We start from the raw sequence: 21,426 nt of genomic DNA on the forward strand, positions 1-21,426 counted from the left end.
GCATGAGCAGGTGACTGACACCCCTAGAGACCAGAATCCTTGGGTCCATCGTGGAGACCTGAGGTTTGCCTAGGAGGAAGGTGGTACAGAGCCTGAGAAGTACACCCAGGAGGGAGCATTCTCAGGCTCTACTTTGACAGGCCTCACACCTCAGCCAAGCCACATTATTTCTCTGAGTCTCAGTTTCCACACATATGATAATAAAGGGCACAGACTAGATGATCTTCTTAAATTATCCTTTCAGCTCTAACAGTCTGTGGAGTTCATTTAACTTGGGTTTCAGTTTCTTTATCTGTCAAAAGGGTACACCACTGTCTATTTTACACAACTGTTGTTTTAAGTCTCCAGTACAAGAAAGGTTTTTTTTTTTTTTTAAGAGAGAGAGAGAATTTTTAATATTTATTTTTTAGTTTTCGGCGGACACAACATCTTTGTTGGTATGTGGTGCTGAGGATCGAACCTGGGCCGCACGCATGCCAGGCGAGCGGGGTACCGCTTGAGCCACATCCACAGCCCCAAGGTTTTTGAACTAAGACACTGACTCTCCCAGAAGGGGGTTCTTAGCTCTACTCTCCAACCTGGGGAACCTCAGAGATGATTGGAGGCCTTGTGGAAGCCATTCTCTGCCCTTTCCCTCCCAGCTACAGGTATCCAGGCTCCTGCCCTACTTGGTACTGACACAGGGATCAAGCGCTGAGGGCTTTTATGGTTCAAGGCAAAAGACAGGAATCAGACATAACAGGTTTTATCTGTTTATTTTAAAACAGAATATCATTTTATGTACAAATATGCACATATTTACACAAAATGTACATACTAGGATACCAGATCTTTGGGGTCCACAAAGTCCTGGGCCAACTGGGCTAACAGAGGCTGGGAGCCTCTTCTTTGGTCCAGAAATCCAGCAGAGTTCAAGCCACACAGGCACTAGTTCTCAGTATTCTCTCTCCCTCCCTCTTCCTCTCTCTCTCTCTCTCTCTATTTTTTTCAGTGCTAAGAATTGAACCTTCAGTCTCAGGCATGCTAGGCAAGCTGCTCTACCATTGAGCCACATCCATAGCCCTAAATCTTGCTATTCGGTTTGAGGCCAAATAAATATAAACATCTAACCCCAAATCCCACTCAGAGAAACTGCCAAAAGAGCCCTGAATCAACGACCCAGAAACCCCTGGGAAAAGGAGACATTCTCACCCCTGGCACCTCCTTCCCCTCACCTGAACATTCACCCTCCCCCAGCTATAAGAACTACCCTCTCTCCCCTACACCAGGGTGGAACCAGGAGCCCTCGATACTAAGGGACCACAAACAACTGTGAATACAACTAAAAAAATGGAATGGGGCTAGGAGAAAAGGTGAGGGGCTGTTTGGATCAAGAAGACTTTCTTGTTCTCCCTTAGCCAGTAGCCACCGGGCTCACACCCCAATTCCAGATGTCACCAGCCGTCAGGCTCCCTCCACAGGGACTGCCTAGGTGAAGATGCCCTAGAATCACCTTTCACAATCACAGAAATTAGCCCACTGAGTGGGGTCTGAGTGAGGTCCAGCTTTGCTGAATTCCTAATTCGGCTGGCCTCCCAGTAAGCAATCCCAGTAACAAACATGCAAATAAATCGAAAGGTTTTTAACTTTTTTTTTTTTTTTTTTTTACACGGGAACTGGAGTAGCGCTCTGAAAGCTCCCTGTGAGTTTATTTACAGAAAGTATGTACATGCAGCAGGCCCACAGGCCACCAGAGGGCAGATGGCTTCTTCCGTGTAACAGTTCAAACCTCTGGCAGACCCCTGGGCAGCCGCTTCACACTTGCCCGGTGGCTCCAGAGTGGTGGGAACCCAGCTCCCCCACTTCAGAGGCTAGATTCCAGCTCCAGCTATGCCCGCACACCTGGATCTGACCCATAGTCTCCACCTCTCACCTCCAACCTCTGCATCATTAATACTGCTCTGGGGTCTGAGGAAAATACCTGCATTTGCAGGCAGAGGTCACACAGTCACATCACACATAAACCAAACCTTGACATCACTCCCCACACAGCCACCCAAATCCTGTGGCACACATCACTGTCCACTTGGACTTTAACATGACAGCACAATATATAACCATAGACAATCATCCCTCCACACACAGTGAATGCTCACACAAACACAAAAGCACACACACACAGTGACCTGCACACATGGTGGGAGAGACTCAAATGGAGCCCTCCCAATAAACAGGAGGATTGGAGGAAAACATGGAGCAGTCAGTGGGGTGGGGAGCATCTTCCTCAAGAGATAGGGGCATTTAAGGAGGCCCCCCTGAGATGAGTTAAAATCCCCCATGTCAGCAGAAGGAGCCAGGCCTAGGGTCAGACCAGGTGTCCCCGACCATTGATGTAGATGCCATTGCCCGTGGGCTTGGCCCGCAGGGTCCCATTCTCCTGAACAAAATGGTTCATGGCCTGTTTGATGCCTTCATCTCGATCTTCCTCTTCCTCTGCCCGTCCAGAGCCTGGAGATAGCAATTCAGTCTGTGTTTCAATCTCCCGCACTGTGGTCAGTGTGGAGTAACTGCGGCCTTCTGGCTCTTCACTCTGGAGACCAAGGGCAGAGGTCAAGTCAGGAACCAAAGCAGGGCATTCAGATACAATGGGGGATGATTGGGTCACAGTGGGATAAGAGGTCAGGCAAAGCCAGGGTAATGACTGTCCCACAGGCACAGGGGCTCCGAGATCAGGGGCCAGGAACAAATGTTAGGCACGGGGAAGGGAGGGGAGAGGGAGTATGAAGGCACAACACAGATTCGGGGTTGGGCCACATATGAGCCAGGGCTGAGGCGCGAGGGACTGGTAAGGGGACTGCTAACGCACCACATTTGGGGCCAGGAGAGGGACCTGAGGAGAGTGGTGGGAACACCGGTGGGGCCGGGGGCCTCACCATCACAGAGCAGCTACTGTTGTCCTTGAGACTATCGGGGTGGCCCTCGGCTCTCAGCCCTACACTCTCCTCCGGCTGCAGGGCCCAGACATGGGGGAGGAGTTAAAAGAGAGCTCAGCCTCCTCCCCTCAGCCTTTTCACCATTTGTCCTCCCACCAGCCTCCTCCCTAATCACCCTTCCCCCAACCCCACAGGTCCATTCCCTCTCTGATACAACCTCATTCCCCCACTGCCAACCCAACCCCACCCTGGACCCAGAACTAGTGGTAGATTCCCAGAGCAACCCCCAGGCTAATGGTGAAGGGAGCCTTACAAGGAGTCTTCCCAGTCCCAAAGCAGTGACACTCCCCAACCCCATCCACAGCCCAGCCCAGCCAAGTCACAGCCAGACTGGTGGAGGACTGTGCTCCTGGTCTGCATAGACACCCAGACACAAGCCACCCCTCATGCACACACCCCACCTTGGCACACACCTGGCTCCTGGGGTCTGTGTGATGAGAGTGCAGCCTCCGGATGGAGTTCTCCCTGGTCAGGGTCAGTTCCTCCTCACTGGGAAAGACACCCCCTTGTCAGGAACTGAGGGTAGCAACAGGCCACCCAAGGTGAGCCTAGCCTAGGTGTCTATGTGAGACCCGGCTGCATGGTGCAGGGCGTGGGTGCTCTGCCAACCCTGCAGGTATGAGTGTATGGCTGCAGGTGGCAGTGTGGCAGCAGAGCACGTATGCCCTGTGTGTGAACAAGTGCGCATAGTTGGCATGTCTCTGATCCTCACTCAGGCCAAACAGCTCCCACCACCCAGCTGTGGTCCAGGCCCCAAGCCCCTCTCACCTCCTAAAGACTGTCCACTTCTGGTCCATAAGCTCCCCAGATGTCTGGCTACTCAGTCTCCTTTCTTTCCTCTGTTCTGTCCCGCCTTCTGCTTGCTTCCTTTTCATTCCCAGCTTAATTCTACCCACCAAGGAGAGCCAGTACTCACTATTTCTGGGTCATCTGCTGGGCCTTGCGCCGATGGTACCGGGACATGAGTATCACCACCACCACCAGAAGGCAGAACAAGAGGGCAGCGATTACACCCACCACCACCACGGATGCTGACACTAGATCCACCTGTTGCCCTGGGTCCTGAGGGTCTGCTGGAAACAGGCCATTGTCTGAAGTGCATGCCCATATCCTCGAACCACCACGACCCCAATGCCCTCACACACCACCCTTGTATACCACATCCCCAATCACCCACTCAGCTAGACCCTCTGCAAAAACCATCCTGTCCCCCTAAATAAATACTTTCCCCAATTCTTTCTTTTGTCTTGCTTCCTGTTACTACCCCCCAACCCTCCCCTTGCCCTAGGCCCAGGTCCCTTGTCTCTACTCTCCAACCATCCCCCACCCCCACGCTTACCAAGAATATCCACAGTGACCTGAGAATCCCTCGAGGAAAGCTCATTGCTAACATGGCAGACGTAGATGCCACTATGCTCAGTGGTCAGCGGGGGAAAGCCAAGAGTGTCCCCTTCTGCTCGTACCCCACTGGGCAGAGGCCCATCCAGCCTGGAGGATAGGAAAGCTGAAGGGTGCCTTCTGGGGCGGGTTGAGGCTGCCACCACCCAGCATGTCCAGGCAGCTCTCACCCCCCCTCCCCCATGACGTCACCCAGAGCCTCCGGCTGTTCCCACGGTGCCCCGCCCTCCCCTAGGCAGGTCTAGGCAGAGGCCCCTCTCCCTGCCGCCCAGCCTGACCCGGGCACCCCCCACACACACTCAGGGAAGATCCACACGCGTGCCATCCCACATTCTCCCATAGGTATCACGTCATCCAGCACTGGGTACCAGGCACACATGCTATAAAGTCCACACCATAGGACACTGCAGCCCTAGTTGGGCTCAGGGGTACTTGGAAAATGTGACTGAGGGCTCCAACAGCTGTGATGCTTAGTGGGCACGCAAACCTAGTGCCAGGCACAAAGCATGCATCGCTCATACGCCCACATGTGAAAACATGTCTGTCATGGTATCACACATGTGTGCATGCTATCTCTTTCTGGTCTCTGGACATCTCAGACCGACTCTTGAGGGAGCTGGAGAAAGTGGGAGGGTGTTTTTGAGGTACTGGCAATATTGTGGCAATGATAGGAATGAGTGTTGGTGTAACAATAGTTACATCCAGCTGTCTTCTTCATGTCATGCACTTTATGCATTCACCTAAATTTATAAAATATTAATATTTAATACCATGGGCTTCTGTGTGTGTGTGTGTTTTCCAGTGCTAGAGATAGAAACCAGTGACTCATACATGCTAGGCAAGTGCTCTACCACTGAGCTGCAACCCTATCGCTAATATTATGCTGTATTTCACAATTTAAAAGTTAGGGGAAAAGAGCCAAGAATTTATTCATTTTATTTTCTACCAATGACCATGTATCCTAGAAGCCCTGGAACAAGCCAACAATATTTGGTGACCATACATATTCTTGTATAGGTCTGAACATGCGCCCTAGCTTATCATAAGTTTGAATATATGATTCCAGCCTATAATGAGCATGTGCTGGCCCTGGGAGGGGATGATCCTAGTCCCAAGCCTAGTCCTCACCATGGTAAGTCCTCTTACCGTGTCCAGTTGTATGAGGGAGGGGGCTGTCCTTCACTCAGGCACTTGAGCATAGCTCCTTCTCTGCCAACATGCCACAGCTTTTGGTCCTCAAGGCCCCTGACAGAGGCCTCAGCAAGGACTGGAATGGGAGGTGGGAGGAGAAAGCATGGGAATGATGCCTTTAATCACGGGATTCCTCGAAGGGCCCTGCCCCCTTCCCCACCTGCCTTGAATAGCCTCCCCCTGACTCTTTCCATCCTACTCATGTGCTTCCAAACCTAGCTGCACCACACTTGGCCCACAGCTCCTGGCCACATGGTTCCCTCTCCTAAGCTCAGAATCTATATTGCTTTACCTGAGTTATGAGCCTATAAGTTCCTCAAGTGTCACACTTTTTTTGGATCTCCCGTGGTGCCTAGCAAAGTGCTAGCCACTTGCTCAATAAATGCTATTAGAGTCTTTGAAGGTTTAACAATACTACAATCCTACAATCATACTAGTTTATCCTTTCCTTTCTTTCTTTTTTAGTACTGAGGCTTGAACCAAGGACTGCTCTACCACTGAACTACATCCTCAGCTCATCTTTATTTTTTTTTTTTATTTTGAGGTGGGGTCTTGCTGAGTTGCCCAGGCTGGCCTCAAACTTGTGATCCTCCTGCCTCAGCCTCTTGAGTTGCTGTTATTACAGGCATGTGCCACTGTGCCTGGTTCAATCATTTCTTTAACAAACATTTGTTGAGGACCTACTTTGTGCCAAATGTAAGAGCAGCTGGAGCTGAAAATGGTCCCTCCCACCTCTGCCCAGAGACTTGATGTATACTGCTGGGAATATAGTCTCTGCTGTTTCCTGAGCTTTCCTATACTTTGAGCTCTGTGTGAAATGCTTTGCTTCATGGTTGCTAATTTTCATCAAAATCCCATAAAGTTGGTATAATTATACTCATTTCACTGATGAAGAAAATGAAGCCTAACAAGATTAAATAACAGCTAGTAAACAGAACGAGAGCTTTCCCAAATCTGCCTCCAAAACCTAAAATGTATATTTTGCAAAGTGCTTTCAATTCCATGTTTATATTTGATTCTCCCAACAAAGATGCAAAGCAAGGCAATCTCCTCTGTAAAGATAAGGACACAAGCTCAGAGAGATTTCAGTGATTCACCAAGGTTATCTGGCATTGGACTCCAGGTCTTCTACCTTTCAACTCTCTTACACATTATAGCCTCAGGACCCAGGCTGGCCAGCCTGGAGGGACTTGCGGGTCTCACAGTGTCTCACCAACCCTTTTATAACCCATGAGGCCTGTCTACCCAAGCATCTAAGTACTCACAAGCCACTTGGAGGGTGTGGGTGATCCTTTGGTCCTGGAGCAAGCCAGGGTGAGACACCACGCAGGTAAGTGGCTGCCCATTCATGCTACGGCTAGGCACCAGATGGAACTCTGAAGTGACAGCAGCAGAGCGAGAGTGCGTGAAGGAGCGGCTGGATGGTGTGCCTTTGACCTCTGTGTCCCAGGACACTTGTGGGGCTGGGCTGCCCTCAGCTGTGCAGGAGGCTGCCAACGTCAGGCCCTGGCCCTCTTCTAGCGGTGGACCAGGAATCAGTGAGGGCAGGGGAGGCACTGCGGGTGGGTGAAGGCAGAGTTCACGGGTCTGCACAAGCCCTCTCAGGAGGCCCCAGCCCCACTCCATCCCACTGTAGTCTCGCACCATTGCAAACTTGAGGCTGCCCACCCCCTATTCCTTCTTCTTCTTTTTCTTTTTTCCTTTTCTACCCCGCCCCAGTGCTGGGGATTGAAACTAGGTGTGCTCTAGCACTAAGCTACATCCTCAGTCCCTTTTTAATTTTTTTTTTTTTTTTAATTTTGAGAGGCTGGGGTTGTGGCTCAGTGGTAGAGCACTCACCTAGCACATGCAAGGCACTGGGTTCGATCCTCGGCACCACATAAAAATAAATAAATAAAATAAAGGTATTGGATCCCAACTGCAACTAAAAAATATATTAAAAAAAAAAAGAAGGGAAAAAAATTTGACACAGGGTCTCACTAAGGCTTGCCTGGAACTCATAATCCAACTCATTCGTATTATGGGCATATGCCACCACACTCAGCTCCCTAGTTTTTCTCTTATTTCACTAACAAGTACACCAGATAAGTGGTAGAATTTTCAGTGACTGTATCTTTCTCCATTGTATGATTTTTTTTACAGTGAGATGGGTCATTTTTTAAATAAAAAATAATGAAGTAATTTAAAAACTAACTAGATACTATCTAATAATAATAATAGCCACCATTTAGTAAATACTTACTGTGTGTCAATTATTATGCTAAACACTTAACAAATGTTATCTCATTTAATTCTGTCAACTAGCGAATGAGATCGGTATTATCATCCTTATTTTTCAGGTGAGGAAACTAAAGCTCAGAGAAGTTAAATGACTTGCTCAAGGTCTTAGGTGATGAAGTCTAGATTCACACTCAGATTTTCTACACCAAGGCTGGAGTTACTACCTTCTATGTGGATAAAGGAAAACTATATAAAGACCTTTAATTTTAGCTTCAAAATGTTAAAAACCCAAGCATAGAATGGTAAAGACTTAATCTGACCATAGGTCCAGGTTGGCCACAAGTGCCCACAATAGTGGTTTAAAAGGCAATTGTGCTCTCAGACCACATTCACTGAAGGTTCCTCCTGGTTATGCATGGCTGTACCAGAGCTGGGTCTCTTGTCCACATCTGGGCCTCACATTTTAAAACCATGGGGCCCAAGATGGCAAGGGAGGCTTTGAATCAGTGTCTTTAGTGAAATGGTGGTAGGAACCAGTAAGTGTAGCTCGGAGAAGAGCAGATTTGGATGGAGGTCCTTAATAAAGATCTTCAATTCCTTGAAAGGCTAGGTGTTACATTGCTCTAGCAGGCAAAATAACATAGAGGGCAATTTCAGGTTATCAGAAGGAAGAACTACCCAAAAATGGATTCTTCCCCAGGTTTGGGAGTTACTTGGCAAGAATTTCAGAACTGGGTGGAGGAATAAAAAGGATGGTTCTCCCTCACCCCAGAGTATCCTATGTTTTTATTCCTGTTTTGCAGTTGCCCTATCACTCGTTCCCACTCCCCTGCTGTGGGACTTGAACCCAGGAGCCCTCTACCACTGAAGTACATCCCCAGCCCTTTTACTTTTAATTTTGAGACAGGTCTCAATAAATTGCCCAGACTGGCCTCGAACTTTCCATCCCTCTGCCTCATCCTCCCAAGTCGCTAGGATTATAGGCCTGGCCACCAGCCCAGGCCCATCTGTTTTTGTGGTCCCGTCTCTACTCCTCCTGCCTCCAGCTTCTGCCCTCCTTGACCCTGAGTCTGGGCATCTGGTGCTTCTGCACACACACACCGCAGCCCCCGGCCGTGCCCAGCCGGAACCACTTACCCAGCACTCGGAGCCGCAGCCGCGCCTGGAAGATGCCAGAAGGGAAGGTGCTGACCCGACACTCGTACTCGCCCTCATCTGCTTGCACTGCATTGCGCAGGAGCACTGAGCCGTCCAGGGGGTCCCGTGGCGGGGGTGGTTGTTCCACGCGACCCTCGTAGGCTGAGCTCGTGTGTAGCCCATATTTGGAGTTCAGTAGTGCCAGCTCCTGGGCACCCTCGTTCACGTCCACCCGAGCCCATGCTACCTGCTCCACTTTCTCCTCCGGATCCCCTCGGTAGAAACAGGGCAGCTTTGCGTCCTGGCCCAGCACAACGGTTATCAAATCCGTGGTCTCCAGCACACCCGCGGGGCACTGGCCTGCAGGGGGCAGACAGGAGCACACAGGATTAGGGGTGCAGCCAGAGTCAAGGGAACACAATCATAATGATAATGACAGCCAAAGCGCCGGAACTCCTGGAACTCCTGGAGCATTTTATGCTTGCAAAGCGCATTCAGTTCATTACCTCATTAGATCCACAAAACATTCCCAAGAGGTAGGCGTTATTATCGCCATTTACAGATGAGGAAACTGAGACCCAGAGAGAGGAAGTGACTTGCCTAAGGCCACACAGACAATTTATGGAAGACTCACACCCTCTTGTAGCCTAGGATTGTATCCTGAGCAATTGAAAGGTGGGAGGCTTTAATAGGACCAGAGACCCAGCCCCTGCCCTCAGGGAGCTCCTAGTCCTCAGGGAAATGGAATTTGTGCACCCAGAAACAGGGAAAGCCACCAGCGAGCTTTCACAGGAGACTAAACCTACCAACTATGTAAAAGTGAATGCTTTCAGGAAGTGTGGCAGAGAGCCACAGCAAGAGTCCAGAACCGTTGGTGTCTGGCTGGAGCAGGTAGGGTGAGAGGAGTTCATCCAGCAAGGCCCTTTGGAATTTTCTGTTCATGGCTTGAAGGTGAGAAACTGGATTCTCAGAGAGTAGAAGGTATTCCAAGTGGGAGGAATGGCATGAACCAAGGCTCAGAGGCAAAAATGAGCAAGTCACCAAAGACACGGCCCAGGTCAGAGGCCCAGAAAGATGAGGTCAGGACAGATACACAGGAATAGGGTCAGACTGGTGAGGCAGAATTAGGACCAGAGATGAAGGAGTAGTGCTGTGCACATTGATGGGCAGCAGTATGAAGCACTTGAAGAAGAATTTGGAATCAGATATCCATCATATAAACTTGCAAATAAGATCCATTCCCTACCCTCATGAAACCAGAGGTCTCATGGAAATATGCCATGATGGTTTCTGATTTGGTGCCTAGTGGTGTGTTGCAGGCCAGTTGTATGATGAGGCAGTCACTGTGGGCTTGAGTCACCGGGGGAGGGCCTCATGGATGAGTTGCATAGGATTAGCAGGGAGAGAGATCTAGAAAGGCATTTCAAGTAAAAGATCAAGGTGAGTGAAGAAGTAGTGGCAAGGCTGGCTGGTTTCAGGAAGCAGAGGAGAGGACCCAACCTAAGTTAGGGTGTGTATGTTGAACAGGAGTGGAAAATATGGCTGGGGTAGGGTGGGGCTAAATTGCCCAGAACCTTCCATGCCAGGCAAAGGAATTCAGATTTGGTCAAGAGTAGACGGGGAGTCACTAAAGGTTCCTTAGCCCTGTGAGTAGTGCAAGGTAAGAGGTGATGTGCAGTTGGACCAGAGAGTAGGCAGACCGAAGACAGCTGCTGTCCTGGGATGGTGTTGCTAGGGCAGGAAAGAGCGAACAGTCCCTTGAGGGAAATTTGACAGGGATTGGATTGATCATTGACCAAAAAGAGAGAAGAGGGAGAGAAGAGACTCAATGACAACAGAATTTCCAGAATGAATACCTTATGAAAGAGGCAGGGTCTGGAGAAGCTCATGGATGGGAAGAAATAAATGTGTGAGTTGTGGAATGAAATGTGAAGCATGGGACCAAGGGCTGGTTCAGAAGGGTGCTCTGGTGTGGCAAGAGCTCCTTGACTTAGATGAATATTCCAGCAACTCCCAACGAGTTATAGTCACTGCTTCTGCCCAGCACCCCACACACCCTGTTGATCCTCACCTTTGCTCATACTGTACCCCTGCCTGGAATGCCCTCCTCCCAGTGTCTGGTAGCTCCTACTCATCATTGTCTGGAGGACTCCTACTCATGCTTTAAGACTCTGCTTAGGCATCACTTCCTCCTGGAGTCATCCCTCCCAGCCCTACCTCAGGCAGCCTTGGATGTCCTTCCTTTGTACTCTCCTAGTTCTTCACTTTTACCCCTGTCGTAACACTGTAACCCATAGATTGCATTTGCTGTTTTCTTGTCTGCCTCCCCCACCAGACTGAGCTCCTACAGAGCTGAAACTGGACCACACATCACATATGGTTTCTGATTCTGTGTTCATGTGGTCTTCATGCCAGACACTTAACTGGTGCTCAATGAAAGTTTATTAACTGACCAACTGGATGAATGAGTGAATGGGAAAATGGATGAGTGAGAGACAAGGGCAGAGAAAGAAAGGGTAGGATGAGGAGGAATGTACAGTCCTTGGTTGGTCCCGGCAGGGGGGCATTGTCATGGCAACCTTGGGGTGGAGGCAGGATAAGGACAGCCTGGTTATTTGGGTTCATGGACAAAGGGAGCACCTCTGGACTAGACAGAGGAAGAGGGAACGGAGGCAGACATGGAGGGAGAGAGTGAAGCATTGAGTGGACCAGAGGTTTCCAATGAGGCAGAGAAAGGGGTCCTACGGTCCTGCTGGCAGGAGTAGAGGGAGGGAAGACTCTGCTGGGAGTTGGGAGGGCCCAGACCAGACGGGACAGACTTGAAGGGCCAGATACCAGGGCCCTGACCTGCCTAAGCTGATTTTGGTCCCACCCAGCCCAGCCTGGGAGTCCAGCTAACCACCTGCACCCCTCCCAGGCACCTCCTTTCTGGCACTGGAGAGAGGAGGAGAACTGCAAAAGAAGAATTGGGGTCAGGCTTGGGATAGAGGCTCCCTGGTATACTCTCTGCCTCAAATACTGGTGACCATGTAGGTCACAGGGATCCTAAGGCCTGCCCCCATTGAAGCATTCAATTTTCTCTAAAGATCATTTCTGGGATGATGTCAGATGGCATATATCCCATCCCCATCCCTATATCTGCCAATCATCTGCCCCCTCATATTCCCCCCCAAAAAAATTACCTTCTAGGACAGAACACATACATGAGCCCAAGTCCTCCATGTCCCTTGGACCTGTGAGTCCAAGAGCTCCACCCCCAGAAACAAGCTCAAGCTTTACAGAATGAAAACCCAATGAAACAAGAAAGTCCCTTCTGGATCTCTCCTGAAGCACCCACCCTCCCATGGTCCTAAATCCACAATTTAATAGGAACATCTCAGGCTGAGGCAACTCCCTCCTCCAACTGCCGTCCATCCCCTAAGCTGCAAAAGAAGAGGAAAAAAAAAAAGGAATTTGGCCCTAGAGTCCTTGTCCTGGGCTTAATGGACTCAGGAGCTCAGGCTCTCAGGCCAGGGCAGGCCAGGACTGCCTCCTCCTCTTCCCCACCCAGTGCCTGCCCGGCGTCAGCATGATGATGTCACCAGACCCAAGGAGACACACCACCTGCCTGGTGAGGTCACCCTGCGGGCATGTGGTGGCCAGGCCAGGCCAAGCCCACAGACCCTTCTGCTGCAAATTGTTTGCTGAGGCTAGTGGACTCTAGCTAGCTGGGTACTCCTCCCCCTGACCCTCCCCTCCTTGCCTCCCAGGAGCACAAGGACGCTGGTCAGGAGCCTTGGTGACTCAGAAGCCGCCACACAGCAGCAGGCCTAGCCACAGCCACCACCACCTTGCGCAAGGAAGAGAACAGGCCCAACTGGCCAGACGGGATCCCTGCCCTCAGCCTCCCCCACCCCTGGCCAGGCCCCTTCGGGCCTCTTTGGGGCCCTGCCCTTTGTGTACCCCGCCCGCTCCCAGACAGGTCCTCCATTCCTGGCTTGGGCTAGCTGGCTGCACCCCACGTTTTGCCTAGATCCCAACTTTCCTTTCTGTGTGAGGCCTGGCCTCTGATCAAAGGGGAAACTGAGGCTGATACCTCACACACCCAACCACAGCAGCATCTTTGGGGCAGAGATCTTTTCTTTATGAGGGGCCTATATTTATCAATATCCTCTGTTGGAACATATAGGGGTACACACAGGGGTCCTAGAGGTGGGTCTATGAGAAAAAGGGAAAAAAGTATTTTTTTTTTCTTTTCAGTACTAGGGATTGAACCCAGGGGTACTCTACCACTGATCTATACCTCAAACCTTTTTTTATTTGAGACAGGTTCTCACAAAGTTGCCCAGGCTGACCTCAAACTTAGTTTCTGCTTCAGCTTCCCAAATCACTGGGATTATAGTATGCACCACCACATTTGGCTACGTGTGAGTCTTTTGTGTCTAAATACATGGCCTGGCCAATCTTTCTATAGAGCTTGCACATCTGTGAGGTTATGTCCTTTCATGAATTTGGGGGTATTTCACACATATATGTATTCACGTCTTATCTTCAAGGGATTCTATGTAGTTACTTTTCTATGCCCAGAGGGAAGAGTTTTGCATTCGTGGGCAAGCAAACATGTGTGCGTGCACCATTCATTACATGTGCATCTCATACCCTATATGCCTGTCAGGTATTCCTGTCCTGCAGAACTCTGCACACATAGTAAATATTTTGATGTTGCTTATCTTGGTTTCCGCATCTGTCTCAGCTGCCCTTGGTCAGTGGTGTGTGATTCTGAGCCTTTGCTGTGTGACCTATCTCAAGTGTTGCCCCCCGGCATCCCTCGCCCTGAGACTTGAGGACAGATTCATCTCAGGTTCAAGCTGAAGGTACCCAGAGATGAGGTCACTGTCCCTCTAGGTATTGGGAAATTACCACCAAGCCTTCCCAACAAGAACAAAACAAAAGCTCCCTCTCCCTTGTTCCTCAGGTTCCTACTAAAGGGACTCTCACCCTTGTTGCCCCCTGGGCTTCCCTCAGCACCTCTGGCCCCCCAGTGAGGCCTCTCCCTGGGAATCTCTTGTCTGAGCTCTGCTGCTGCCACCACCTGAAAAACCAGCTCCAGCTCCAGGCCTGGGGTAAGGGCTGTCTGGTGTGGGTTTGGTGAGAAGGGGGGAGATCTGCCTGAGGCTAGAGGGAGGGGTCCAAACGGTCTAGGGTCTCATTCTTCTTTGTTAACTCTTCCCTGCCCTAACCCCACAACTCTAGCTCCACCAGAGAGACCTGGAGATTGTGGGTGAGTTTGGTAGAAAAGACCTGGGAGGGAAGCACCGAAGCCCCCCATCCAGGACTGATGATATCAACAATCCAGCAAGCCACTCTTGGTCCTCCCTTCCCCCTTAACCTTGGCCTTAGAGTGCTAAGAAACTTTGAAAACAAGAAGACTCCCGCCCATCTACCTCCCTCCTTACCCCCCATTGTCCTAAGCCCCCTGGCTTACTGAGAGCTTCCCAACCTCGGGCAAAGCGCCCACCTGCAGATTAGTGTCTGGGGAGGGGGGCACACCAATCACAGAGAGAGGAGAACAATGGGAGAGGACAGGCCTAGAGGCAGCTGTCTCTGGCCCAGACACAGCTCCCAGCAAAGATAAGTCCCCTAAACCCCCTGGAGCCAGAGTCTGAGCCCTGCTGCGTCACCACAACAGCCACACTGTGGGTGGGAGACCCAGAATTCAGCTTCTCTCAAACTCCTGAGATCCTTGCCCCCCCACCTCTGCCCCCTCCCAGCCAAGGCCAGCTCTGCCCCACCCCAACTCACAGCCTCCACCCCAGCTCCCTGGACACACCAGTTCTAGAGGGAAATGGAGGGCAGTCAGAAAACTATAGAGAACACTCCTGAGGCTGGGGGGCTCCCTGTTGGCTGCCTGTTCCAGTAAAAAAGATCCTATCCCAATCATCCTCTCTATATCCTTCTTCTAGGAGGTACAGTGGACGGTTCCCCATTTTGAATTTCTCTAGTTTTAGATTATTGTCATCCCAAGTTCAAGGCCAGCCTCAGCAACTTAGCAAAACCTTAGTAACTTAATGAGATAAAAAATAAAAAAGCTGGGGGTATGCTGGGCACAGTTGGTGCATGCCTGTAATCCCAGCTGAGACAGGAGGATCATGAGTTCAAAGCCAGCCTCAGCAAAAGCAAGGTGCTAAGTAACTCAATGAGACCCTGTCTCTAAATAAAATACAAACAGGGCTGGGGATGTGGCTCAGTTGTCAAGTGTCCCTGAGTTAAATCCCTGGTACCCACCCCCCCAAACAAAAGCAAACCTGGGTTCAATCCCCAATACCAAATATATGTATGTATGTATGTATCTATCCATCTATATCTATATATAGATATAGATATAGATATATAGATATATATATCTCCCAGATCTAGACCCAAAGACCCCAAGTCTCCATTATCCCCTTCCCTCCTCACTAAAGTTTCTTAATTTAACCTCCATCCCTTCTCTCTGCCTGACTCTGTGGTCAGTACAAGGACAAGTTCTGGAGGCCAGAAAGCCCAGGCATTTTCTCCTCACTGGGCTTGCTCTACACTGTGGCTGACCCCCATTCACATTGCTCAGAGTACCCCAACATTCTGAGGCTAGAATACAGAAGATGAAACCATGGACTCTAAGCTCCTCACCACCCTCTCTGTTGCTAGGGTCTCCTTAGCCCAGTGCCCTTAAACACTAGGGTGGAACCAAGGTCACTGGGGCCAAGGGCATCCCTGGGATTCTCCAAGTTCTTGCCACTTGGGTGGGGAAGCAAGCTTCCCTTTCTGGCTTCTCTGGGTTTTGGTAGATCCTACAGGAAAGGGCCTGCCCCCCTTTGTAAACAGGAGTAGAAAAGCAGAGACAGGGCACCTCCCTTTCTAGGAAACTAACCTCAGACAGAGAACTCATCCTAACCCTCTGAAGACAGACCTCAGAATTCAAAGAATCATTCATTCTCTGGTCCTACAGGGCCCTCTGGGTCCAGACAAAAGGTGGGGACCTGGAGTTTATTGAAGGATATCTCCCAGATTTGGGCCCCTTAACACCAAGAAAGGAGATGGGGGAAGGAGGAGGGAGGGAACGCACCCGGAAACTCATCCCATTAAGGAGAGACAAAGAGCTGTGGTGTTGGAGGCGCCTCCCAAGCCTGGGCTCCTCTCCCTGTCAAGGGTGGGGCAGGGCCCTGGGGCTCAGAGCTCTACTGGCCCCGGAGTTGGGGAGGGGGGCATAAATTTGCAGTAGGGCTAAGAAAGTATCCTAGGGAAAGGTCCTCTAGGTCCACAGTAGAGATGCAGCAAAGACCCTTTGCCCTTTCTATTTTTATAGTCAGACTGGGCAACTCTTCCAATACCCCAGCACCCCCCACCCTCCAGCTAGGAGTTGGACAATTACAGAGTCATTGTATTTCAGAATTGGAAGACCTGCAGAAATCATCCATTCCTAGCTTTTGGCCCACTGAATTTAAGTTTCTTAGTTGCTCAAGGTCACTCAGCAAATTAATAGCAGAAATGGGATTGGAATCCAAGGCTTCTGATTTCCCAATCCAAGGTTAATTCAGAAACATGAAGCCCTCCAGGCTCCTAGGGGCACTAAGGAGATGTCAACATACAAAAGAGGTAGAATGGGGATGGCAATGGAGATGGAACACCTGCTTTCAGGCTAAGACTAGGGGGTCTGAGTCATCAGCCCTGAGCGTAACAATAGCCCTGAGGAGGTTATAGAAGCAGCAGCAGAGTGGTCTCCTTAAGTACCATATCCTGAGCAGCTCATATCAAGGCACGGGGTGAGGACAGGGGCAATTTCCCAACTAGGTGGGGTTCTCTTTGAAAGAACATTAAGCTGTGTGTCGTGGAAAGGAAGGTAGGGGTCGTGTCTTATTCACCAGTGCTTCTCCAGCATCTAGAACCTCAGCTGTACCCAGTGTACATTTGATTGTACTTTTCTTTAGTGAACAAGGAGTCAGGAGACCAAGATACTAACCCTGGTTATATTTCTGACACTGAGTAATCTTATAGATCTCATTTCCCTATCTATTTCTCTCAGTTTTCCCATCTGTAAAATGAGGGAGTTGGAGTGGTAGATCTCTTTGATCCTTTCCAAGTCCTGAGACAGCATGACTCCATTCTTTAGGTGTGGGTAGATCCTACAGGAAAGTGCCTGCTGGGTTCCCTAGCCCCAGCAATGAGGCCCCACCCTCTTGGCCTGAGCAAGTGAGGAAGGTTGTCTTGAAGTTGCAAATTAAGACACAAGGATGGGGGAGAAGCAGGGGTTGGAACTCAGTATTCTGAAATTGGAGGCTGGGCCAATGACCTTCCATTATAAGACCAAAGCCAGAGCAGCCCCCAACCCTACCAATCCAGCAATCCAGGCCTTAACCTTCTCCATAGAGCATCAGTTGGAGCTGGGAATGGGAATGACAGCCACAGAGGCTTTTGGACAACTGAGACTCCCTCATTACTACTCTTAAGGCTGAGGATTCAACCGCCCTCTCCAGGTAGGGCCCCATCTTCCCAAGTACAAAGATTTCTCAGTTACCTCTTACCCTGGGAACAGTCTATGGTATCGCAATTTGCGCATGCACACGCACGACACACACTCCCACTCTGAATATTATAAACTCTGATAATTCATATCTGCTGCATGTATATTACATTTGTATGCTGTGAGGAACAGCATAAGACATCTGAGAAAATAGGGGCACAGGAAATGAACAAAAGGAGACCACACCCTATCTAGAAAGTCCCCTATCCTAGACCCCGAAGCCCTTTAAATAGCCACTATTGTCACCCTAACACTTAACAGTATGTGTGCCGAGGGAAAGAGAGGAGGCAGAGTGAGAAGATAGCTCAGCTTCTCTATAGTCCCCCAACAGACACCCCAATTCTGGTACCCTAGAATATCACAAAGACAAGAGAAGGAGAAAGAAACGCTCCCTGGACATCAGGCTTCCTGCACCTGATGATTGCTGAGACCAGCTGAGCTCTGAGTCAGCCCCAGCTTTGGAGTCTAGAGGATAGGCCAAAGAGCTTCCAGGAAGCCCTGGGGTGATCAGGGTCCTCAGCAGTTCCACCTCCCTGCCCACCTGCACTGAGTCACCATATCTATTTCCCCTAGACACAGCTCAGGCCTAAGTAAGGTTTTGGCAGAGGTAATCAGGGACCCCAGACACATTGACCTCACCAGGGGACAGAGAGCTACATTGGTTCTTCTGGGGGCATTCCTGGCAGCTGGAGATGGGCTCTTCTGTCCCAAGTCCAAGGAAAGAGAATGTTTGTATGAATACATGCATGCGTGTTTATGTGTTTGTGTGTGCATGCCTGTGCCAGGTTGGGCTCAGAAATAAGAGTCCTGATGGATCAGGTAAGTCCTACCTGTAAATGATGCCAGGAACAGCAGCAACAGCCAACCTTCAGGCCCCCACATCTCGGCTCCCAGGGACAGGGGCATTGGTTGAAAGGCAGACCTGCCCAGCGATTTTGAAGTTCCACCGAGTTCTCCCTGGGAGCCGGGTCTAGAGCTGGATAAGGCACACAACCCAGTCGACAGGAAGCTACAAAGTCCCCAGGCACTGACACACCTGCCTATCCGACTTGGGTCTCCACTAGGAGACCCAGCCCGCTTCTACCCACCTAGCCGTGGCTACCCCTGAGAAGCCGTAATCAGGAGCTCAGAGCTCCCCCAGAGCTGCTTCCCACGCCGCCGTGGCCAACAACGACGGCAGAAACCTGGGAACCTGCTCAGCAGGTCAGAACAGGTGCGTCTCCGGGGGCTGGGCCTGGCACGAAGACTCAGCAGCCACCGCCCCCACCGCCCGGGCTAGCTAATGGGCGCCAGGGAGGGAGGATAGGAGGGAAGAACCTGGGTGGGGGCGGTGGGGTCCCATCCTCAGCTCCAGGCTTTACCTGTGAGTGCACAGAAGGGGCTACGAAGGGAGGGACTAGGGTGGAGGTGTGGGCCTAGGCAGGATGAACAGGGGCAAGGCCCTTGTGGGTGGCATCTCACACCCCAGGCAGGCTTGCTGACTGCTGGGAGCAGTTCCCCAAAGTGACAGTTCCCAAAATTCACAGTTCCCCAACTCTTGGAGGGGCTCAGCTTTGAAGCTATAGAGTCAGAGAAGAAAAATATCAGAACAGAAAAGGATCCATAAATTTATTTTCTTCTTCAGATGAGAAAACATTCTTCAGATGAGGTCCAGAGAAGGGAAGGGACTTGGCAGAGGACACAAAACTTAGTGTCATGTTTTGCCGAGACACCTCTATCTAATTTGCCCACTTTGAGAGCTGGGTGTGGTGGCACCACGCCTGTAATCCTAGTGACTTGGGAGACTGAGGCACGAGGATTCAAAGTTTGAGGCCAGCCTGGGAAACTTGGTGAGACCAAGTTTTAAGACCCTGTCTTAAAATTTGAAAAGGATTGGAGATTTAGGTCAGTGATAAAGTGACCATGGGATCAATTCTTGAGAGAGAAAGAGAGAGAGATCCCAGAGAAATAATTTAAGTGGTCCCCTCTGACCTCATCCCTATATGGGAGGAGCCAAGGCACTGACCAAAGAATTAGCCCTATGGATTCCTGGCTTTCCTCTCAGGGCCTTTTCTCAGCTTTAACACCTTGTGACTAGGCTAGGATTTCCAAAAGTATATCAGCACAACTTGAGAGAAAGTTGTAAAATACCCTCTCTATGACCATTTTCCATTATTTATGTATCTATTTATTCATTTATTTTGGTGGTACTGAGGACTGAACCCAGAGGCATTCTACCAACTGAACTATCTCCCCCCAGGCCTTTTTATTTTTATTTTGATATAAGATCTTGCTAAATTGTCCAAGTTGGCCTTGAATTTTCAATCCTCCTGCATCAGCCTCCGAGTAATTGGGATTACAGACATGCACCGCCATGCCTGGCCATGTTTCCTATTTTACCCCATGGTCATGGGGAAAGACACATGTCTGGACTTGGAAAGGACGATCCTGATTTCAAGCACTCTGTCCCTGTCCTCTGGTAAGTACACTCATACTGGTCTGACCGTGTGTTTTATATTCTGGATGTAAAAAAGTGACCACCATGTGAAACAACACCTTACTAACCTACCTAGGATAGCCAGAGGAAAGGAGCACATTCTGAACCCTCTGAAAACTTAGTGAAGGAGAGAAGCAAGATTCTGGCAGATTGGGGGGAAAAATACACACACACACACACACACACACACATATACATACACACACACACATACAGTTTTTAACAGGTAAATAAAGAGCTAGGCATGGAAGAAGAAAAAATGTGGGTTAAAATCTTACAGAAGGGTCCTTCTGCCTGGAAAGGGGCAGGAAGGAGGAACCATGAAGCAGTAAGGAAAAGGAGTCATTTCATGTAGAATATTTACCGCCACTACCCCACCAACTCTACCTGTCAAAAAAAAGTTTGTTTATTTATTTATTTTTTTAGAAGGGAGGGAGGATGAACCCAGAGCCTTGCACCTGGGAGCAGTCAACTACTGAGCTACAACCCTAGCCCCTTACTTGTCAAATCTTATTTCTCTCTCAAAACTGACCTTAAATGCCACATCTCCCGTGAAGTCTTCTCAGTTCCTCCCACCCAAAATTAATCTTTCTCTCTTCTATTCTTTCTCATCCTCTGTTAGTCTCTTTATTATAGCTTATGTGCTCATAATTTGTGCACATCTTATCTCCTGAACTAAATTGTAAGCTTTAGTTCAAGAAACATTGATTGAAGCCTGCTGTGTGCCAGGGACTTAGTAAATATGTTAAATGAGGGGACAGGATGAGAGTTGTAGTTTGTGAACTCCTTGAAAGTCAAGCCTGTTTTATAATCTTGTCTCAGTCATCCATACCAGGACAATTCATAGCACCTAATGGAAACTGAATGCATCTTTGTTGAAGGCATGCATTTCTGAATAAATAAATGTCAGTATAGAGAAGGTAGTGAGGTTGAGTCAGGAAGTGGAGATCCCAACTCACCATAGTTACCATGTTGAACCTGGGATGTGACCTGGACTTTAATCCTGCCTCTGGACTATGATCCCAGCTCTGGCTCTGGATCCCAGTTCTCAGCAATGACCATGGCAGTGATCTCTTTTTCAAGGGCTATTTCTTGCAGGTCAGAAACAGATTCAAGGGTCAGGCTCGATGCCAAAACTCCCCAGTTTCTTTCCACCTCCACCTTGGCAAACCCCTTCCCCTCTTCAGGACTCTGGTCCCCACCTGTGCCAGGGGAACAGCCCCACCCTGATGCTGCTTTGAGATCCAGTGTGGCAGGGGTGGAGTAGAGCCAGGGGGAATGGGAGGGGGAGCATCCTGTATTATAATTATAATTATCACACCTTGGATCCTATCACATGATTTCAGAGGAGTTCCTTTACTTCCCACGGATTCACCCCTCCAGGTATAGGAAACCATAGTAGAAACTGAGGTATGGGGTGAGAAAGCAGTTAGATCACAAGCTGGGTATTCAGTGTCCTTCACCCTTTCCATTCACAATATATTCCTTCTTCC

General features: G+C 49.8%; 1 protein-coding gene across 2 annotated transcripts; it reads right to left on the reverse strand.

Moving 5' to 3' along the window:
- Positions 1-1,349: 1,349 nt before the first annotated feature.
- On the reverse strand, positions 1,350-21,023 carry NECTIN4 (nectin cell adhesion molecule 4). 2 transcript variants are annotated; one of them, XM_081308307.1, is made up of 10 exons: positions 20,893-21,023; positions 18,288-18,433; positions 8,919-9,278; positions 6,827-7,117; positions 5,517-5,637; positions 4,312-4,460; positions 3,889-4,045; positions 3,386-3,461; positions 2,913-2,987; positions 1,350-2,569 (listed from the first exon to the last, which is right to left on the reverse strand). In XM_081308307.1, the coding sequence occupies exons 2-10, from the start codon at positions 18,361-18,363 to the stop codon at positions 2,345-2,347; spliced, it is 1,530 nt and encodes a 509-aa protein (XP_081164433.1). In that variant the 5' UTR covers positions 18,364-18,433; positions 20,893-21,023; the 3' UTR covers positions 1,350-2,344. The 2 variants fall into 2 exon arrangements, with proteins under 2 accessions (XP_081164433.1, XP_081164434.1); XM_081308308.1 differs by lacking the exon at positions 20,893-21,023 and having other exon boundaries at positions 4,300-4,460; positions 18,288-18,384.
- Positions 21,024-21,426: the final 403 nt, after the last annotated feature.

This window comes from Spermophilus citellus (assembly GCF_964194105.1).
Source record: "Spermophilus citellus genome assembly, chromosome: 9".
Lineage (NCBI taxonomy): Eukaryota > Metazoa > Chordata > Mammalia > Rodentia > Sciuridae > Spermophilus > Spermophilus citellus.